At 41.1% G+C, this 6638-nt stretch overlaps 1 protein-coding gene across 1 annotated transcript in view; it reads left to right on the top strand.

The window, feature by feature from the left end:
- The window catches only part of TSPAN14 (tetraspanin 14), a 45308-nt gene extending 41249 nt beyond the window's left edge, over positions 1 to 4059 (top strand). Inside the window, exons 9-10 of the mRNA XM_018555924.1 lie at positions 942 to 1051; positions 3326 to 4059. Of these exons, the coding sequence (XP_018411426.1) occupies positions 942 to 1051; positions 3326 to 3397 (182 nt within the window). The 3' untranslated portion in view covers positions 3398 to 4059. The remainder of the gene's footprint in view (positions 1 to 941; positions 1052 to 3325) is intronic.
- The last annotated feature ends 2579 nt before the right edge of the window (positions 4060 to 6638 follow it).

Genomic DNA, 6638 nt, shown 5'->3' on the forward strand with positions numbered 1-6638 from the left:
ACCTTTACTGAAAATTCTACAAAAAAAAAAGCACAGAGTGCCCCGACATGTGCAAACTCGTTTCATTAACGATTTAACAAACGGTTAAAACATGCTCACATGAAGTGCAGTGATAAGAGCTTATAGTATGTCCTTAGATATAGTAGGTGTAACCCATATTAAAATAGTCGACACAGAAGACGCCGGTCCGCTAGCTGGCATGCCACCTCACAGACGACACAGACAATTAGCCGGAGGCGGCATGCCAGCTAGCGGATCGGCGTCTTCTGTGTCGACTATTAGATCAGGATATAGGAAGTGTAACCTGCATTCTAAGGACCCACTATAAGCGCTTATCACTGCACTTGTTTTAACTGTTTGTTAAATTGTTAATAAAACGATTGTGCACATGTCGGGGCACTCTGTGCGTTTTGTTATAATATTTTATACATTTGGATATATATTTATGTACCAAAGGACAAGTATGTGTGCTGTATGTGACAAATAAGATTTCCGTAGATAAAAAGCAGCAGTATTTCTGGTTTTGAGCTTTGCTAGCAATACCTGAGGGGGTAGAGGGGAGAAATGAGGGCCTCGGGTAGTTGGATTTGCTTTCATTACACAGGGAGAATCTTCAGATTGCAAGAAAATCTCTCTGAGCGCAGGTCCCCATAATTCACTAATCTATGGAAAAAACAGGTCTTCCTGGTGGGACTGCAGTTACTTTTCATATCGTACAGTACCATGTGGGTGGGCAGTGCTGCAATCGGTGAACAAGTTTTAGCAGGCTGAGCTTTTGGCTTAAAACCAGAAAAAATGAATACCAGCAACTTGAAGGATTAAAGAAGGCAACCCAGTAAAGAAGGGTATCAGTGTAAATGCAAAATTCAAATTTTTTGACCAGAATGTACTTTAAAACCTGGCTTGATTTTTTTGTTTTCCCTCTTTGCAGCCTCCTTCAGAAAGAGGCACTGTAACATACACAAGGGGATGTATGGCTGCCCTGGAGGCCTGGCTACCAAGGAACATCTATATTGTGGCTGGAGCATTCTTGGTGATTTCTATTCTCCAGGTAAGCTAGGATTATACTTAATTGTGTGGCATTTGTTCCTGTACTTTTTTTTCTAGTTACATGGCTGTGTCTACCCATTGAATGCCATCATGTACCTAAAAAAAAAAAAGTAGATATGTTTCATACATTTTATTTAACCCACGCAATAGGTTGGACTTATGTCTTTATTCAACCTCAAATACTATGTAACTATGTAACCCTGACCTGTTTATGAAGCCACTGCAAAGGACAGAGAAAAGGACATGATGATTAGTGGGCAGGTCCTGATGATGTGGCCTCTGTGAGCTCTCACCACAGTGTCTTCAACCCAACCACTGACCACATGTGGAGGTTTTTTGAGGAAGCTGTTGGATCCAAGTACAGTTTTGCTTTGGTTTTATTATCATTATTATCATATGAATGCTGAGATAATATGATAACGCTGGGGTCTTTTCCTAAATTTTAGTTGGGTATGTAATTGTTATATCTGTTCTGACTACATTTTTCATATCTATTTCAGATGGTAATAGGTCAGGGTTTAACAGGGTAAGGGATTTAGAATGTAATAGCCCTTGCAACCAATACAACTAATACTATGTAACCAGTTTGGTGTGATCCTGCCACAAACAATCTTTAGCACCTATAAATAGTCTGCACAGTAATGGCTGCCATAACCTGCAGACAGTAAAATAGCGGGAAGGGCCAGATGGCAAAAACATGAAGAAGAGAAGTAATACACACAATTCATAGAACAGTTCATATGTTACAGGTGCAAAGAATGAAAAGTTAGTGATATTCAAATTTAAAGTTCACCTTTCTCATAAAAAAAACCATGTTGTCACACCTGAACACTTCAGCAAATGTACCTGGCCAAAAATGGATGTATTGCATCCAGGTATTTGGGAGCAGGTCCATGCTGCATCTAAGGCAGGGGTAGCAAGCCTCCGGCCCTCCAGCTGTGGTGAAACTACAAATCCCATGATGCATCTCTTCGGGAGTCATGTCTGTGGCTGTGAGAATCTTGCAATGCCTCATGGGATTTGTAGTTCCACCACAGCTGAAGGGCCGGAGGTTTGCTACCCCTGATCTAAGGGCTCTATGGAAGTATACTAGGTGGTGGGAGGGTATGGTTTTGTGAAAAAAGTGACATTGTCCTTCTAAGAACTTAAGACAGAGCGTTCAACTCAGCTGGTGGACAATCAGAAGCAAAAAGTAAATCTGTTCAGATTAACTGATAGTTATTAGTAGAGCAGCAGGGAATGACGGGTGTTGATGTTGAACCTCTATACAACAAATGCTGGAGCTCAAATTTAAAGCAAACCTATCTCTCACTCTGACCTAACAAACTGTCCTCCAAGATCAACCTGCAGCAATGGGTTTGAGAAATTCAAGGCACTGGTTGGAAATTGGTGTTGCCTGGTCTGCCATTTAGAGGTTAATTACTGGACCAGGGTAAGCGACATGTTTGCTTTAAAACAAAGAAATGTGAAATGGAGATAACAATATATATTGATTGATGGTTTTTTTGTTGGTTTACTATTTTTCTTAGCTGTTTATCTACTTTAAAGCTGAAAGGCAGATATAAAATCTCCGCTCAATCCATTTATTTTTGAAATTGTTAAAAGCTTCTTTTTTTTTTATTGATGCAAAAATATCTGAACCTGTCCTTACATGAACTATCCAAAGCAGCAGAATGAGAGTTGTGGCCAGTGAGTCTTGTTTGTTCTGCACAGTGCTGTCTGCAAACAGTTGTAGCAGCGGAAAGCAGAACTATTACCTCATCAATGTGCTACTGCTCCTTCACTGGCCAGTCACAGACTAGAGTGCATTGTAGACCAGACTGTATTGCTAAACTGCCGCATATGCCCAAGACCCGGCTGTGCTGTCTGGTAGACGTTCCTGAATCTGAAGACACTGGGGGTTACAGATCATTTGGATGCTAAAATATTGTGTGCATTTCAACTGTGTAGCTGTTTGAAGTTCAACTGTAATGCACCCCTGCGGAAACCCCTTACTGCTCTTCTTCACATCTATTTATCTTATGGCCAGCCATGGGCTTTTGCTTGCTTCACAACTACTTATTTTCTCATACAAGCCTATTGAAATGCAAAAGCAACATGAAGCAGGTCAAATGGACCTGCAGTTAATTCTGAACGTTCTCAGAAGCATCTCAAACGGATGTCTAAAGTACACTGCATTTGGTGATCAAAGCCGGTCGACACTAGCCACTTACTATGCCATTTGGGTTTGTTAGCATTATTAAAGATTAACATTTCTTTTTTTCTTCCTCAAAAGATATTTGGCATTTATCTTGCCCGAACATTGATGTCTGATATTGATGCTGTGAAGGCTGGATACAGATTTTAAGGACGTGTCCAGAAGACTGGAAATCTTCAGAGCATCCCTCTTTGTCTCCTACACTTATAGGACTATGACTATTATCCACTGGAGATTCTGAGCCAACGGCCCCTTAGTATCCTGTGATGTATAAACTGGAGCTAGGATACTTGGCCTCTGAGACTTTCCCTGTAGAGAACAACTGTGGTGCTTAGAAGGATTATCTTTACCCTCTTTCATCACTGCAGTGTTCCAAGTCATCCTTCTTTACAGAGGAAAATTGGTTCAACAAATATACTTGTATTCATCAGTAACCCTTATGTGTGAGGAGACATTCATTATGGACTGAACTCTCTTGGGTCTTGACTGTCATTACTGTTGCTGGACAAAACCACTGATATATTTGGGGAAATCTCCAAAATGTACATGACCTTGTAAACATTTCTTGTGATTGTCACTGTAACAGTGACATGTCTCCATGTTAGAGGACCACAATATGGTTTCAAAGAGTTTTTTTCTTTTTTGCCTCCAACATGAATAGTGTCATTTAGAGATGAGTAAACCAATTTGCAAATGTATTTTTATCCTTAAATTGCAAGTCTTTTTAATTCACCTAAGGTCTCATTCACACATCCAATTAGGTCTGGACAGCAGATTCCTCCCACGCGAATCAGCAGATTCTTGCGGTTGGAATCACAAGAGGTTGCCGGCAACTGTGGCTGCTTGGTCTGTACAAAGCAATGACAGCTGCCGAAACTGTCCGCTGCTGTTCCCATGTATTCGCACAATTATTACCTATGCCTAGGGACAGATTATTGGCTCTTGGTGCAATCTGTCTGTGTCCAGGGCCAGTCATCTATCCCTAACCACAGGTAACTGGATATGCAGATACATTCGGACAGCTGCGGGGCCTGTCAACCTGTTACTGCTTTGTACAGACTTTGCAGTCACAGCTCTCAGCAAAAATCTGCTGTCTGCATCTTACAGGACATGTGAATGAGGCTTAAACATGCCAGATTTGTTTTATCTGCAGAGAATCGGCAAGTTAAAGCCATGCATGGAGCAAGGAAGGGTTAGGGAACATGTCTCTTATTGTTGTGTCACCAGGAAAGGATTGGAAATCTCTCAAATGGGGACATAGACATCAATTCTATCCTGACAGATACTAAACATTCCTTTTTGTCTACTTGTTTTTATTGCTGCCATTGTCCCCATAGAGGGGGATTTCACCTCACTTGCACTTGTGTCTAACACCTATTAAATGCACAGGAATTAAGGTAAGATTTCTCAACTGGGTATGCGGACAAAATGTCACAGAATTTTAAACCCTTCCTCACTCAGCTGAAAAAAAGTTTTGACTGGAGTTAGACATTAATGAATCCAGGCAATTAGATTTCAGGCTTTGCACGATTTGCATGGACAGCTCAGTGCACTTACCCAGATTAGAAAATAATTTTACATTTGCTCAAAAATATGCTTGTTGAATTTGCATATTGATTTAAGTCTTGTCGTTTTCAACTTGGTCTGTTTATTTCAAGCATTAATATTTTTTTTTACCTGCATCCTGCCATGTCTTAGTTTGTTTAAAGTGTCCTGATATAGTAGTGATAATACATGTACTGGTGCACAGGAATATGTCTCATTGAGCATATATTAATCAATTCATTTCAATCCACGGACTGTAACATTCTGAGTATTACATTTTGGTTTCTATGCTTTGATTGTTTTCAGTTGTGGACCAGCTTTCATAAATCTACTCCTTTTGTATGCATTAAAAGACCCTGCTACTGTTACAATGTAGCATTGCAAGGTTATATTAAACATAGTTCTCCTTTTATTTAGAGGTACTGTTGCGTTTTTGACTTTATTAAAGACCAAATTAACTTTAATACAAATGTACTCAGATACATTGAGGCTGACAAAAAAGATATTCCCGTATTACTGTTATATTAGAGCTCTAATTCCAGTACAAATTCACAGACTGCATAGAAGGGTTGCTGTTCTCTGTGTGGTTACAGCTGTCTCTCTGCAAAGTCTTGCATGATCCACGTAATTTAGCAAAGATCGCACTTTCTGCTGATTGCTCTGGCAAAACAGGGGTCATGGAGGAGCATTGTAGAGTGGCCGCTGCATTCACACAGAGCGTATGTGCAGTCTGACAAAATAGAGACGAAAGGGAAGGTTTGTGTTGAAGCCACAGTTGTAGTAAGACAAAGATGATGAGCATCATATGCCCCCTGTAGCTGGAAGGTTACTAAAAAGGTGCTGATGACCAAAACAATGGAGTGCAGACACCAACTGCCTGATTTTTACCCTTTCAAGCAGCCATCTCTGAGTCTGTGAGTAGGGGCTGACAGACCAGCTGGTGGTTCTCAGAGGAATGGGTATTTGGAGTCTGTGGGTAGAGGCAGACAAGCCAGCTGATGGTTCTTGGAGGAATAGGCATCTTTGGGTCTGCGGGTAGAGGCAGACACACCCAGCCAATGGTTCTGAGATGAATGGGCAGTCTTTCAGGCTGATTTCCACTTACCACTATGGCTTCTCCCAAGTCTGGTACTGGGGATGCTTTTGTGCTCTCCCACCTTTCTCTTCCGTTAATGTTAACATCTACAGTATACAAAAGCAACCCAAGCATGCATTTTAGGAAAACGTCCTTGCTTATTGAAGTGTTGGTACTACAGCCAATAACCTCCTAAATACTTTCCTGAGTTCTTTTTTTTATCAACACCCTTATTTTATAAGCTAAAGTGGTCATCTGACACTTCAAGACTAGGTAGTTGTCACTGCATTGCCAACTTGATGTTAAGTAACAGACTTGTAATCATATACACACAGACTTGGGGCCCGGCAACATTTTACTAGACCTCAATTCTGAACTAATGACCACTTTATGGCATGGAAAAGCAAAACGGCAAGGCAATCATCAATTCTTTTATTCAAGCTAAATATGTATCTCTCACAACTTCTCTGTCAAAGATTATACTGTTCATGAGTGTTTAAAGGAGAACTATGGGGTAACCTTTTTTGCCCATAGTTCTCTTCAGGGTCACAGGAGGACATATACTAATGTTCTCCTGTCACCCAAAACTCTGCATATAGCGGGCTATTGCCTGCTACTGTATATGCTGACAGTGTAGAGCCGTGCCGCAGCCAGGACAGATCCCGACAATATTGTTGAGATCCACCGCGCTGACAGATTGACAGCTGGCTCTGCCTCTCTAGAGGCAGAGGCAGCTTTGCCTGCCCCCTCTCCCATCCATTCCTCCAGTCA

Source organism: Nanorana parkeri, unplaced genomic scaffold, assembly GCF_000935625.1.
Source record: "Nanorana parkeri isolate BGI_ZX_2015 unplaced genomic scaffold, ASM93562v1 scaffold218, whole genome shotgun sequence".
NCBI lineage: Eukaryota > Metazoa > Chordata > Amphibia > Anura > Dicroglossidae > Nanorana > Nanorana parkeri.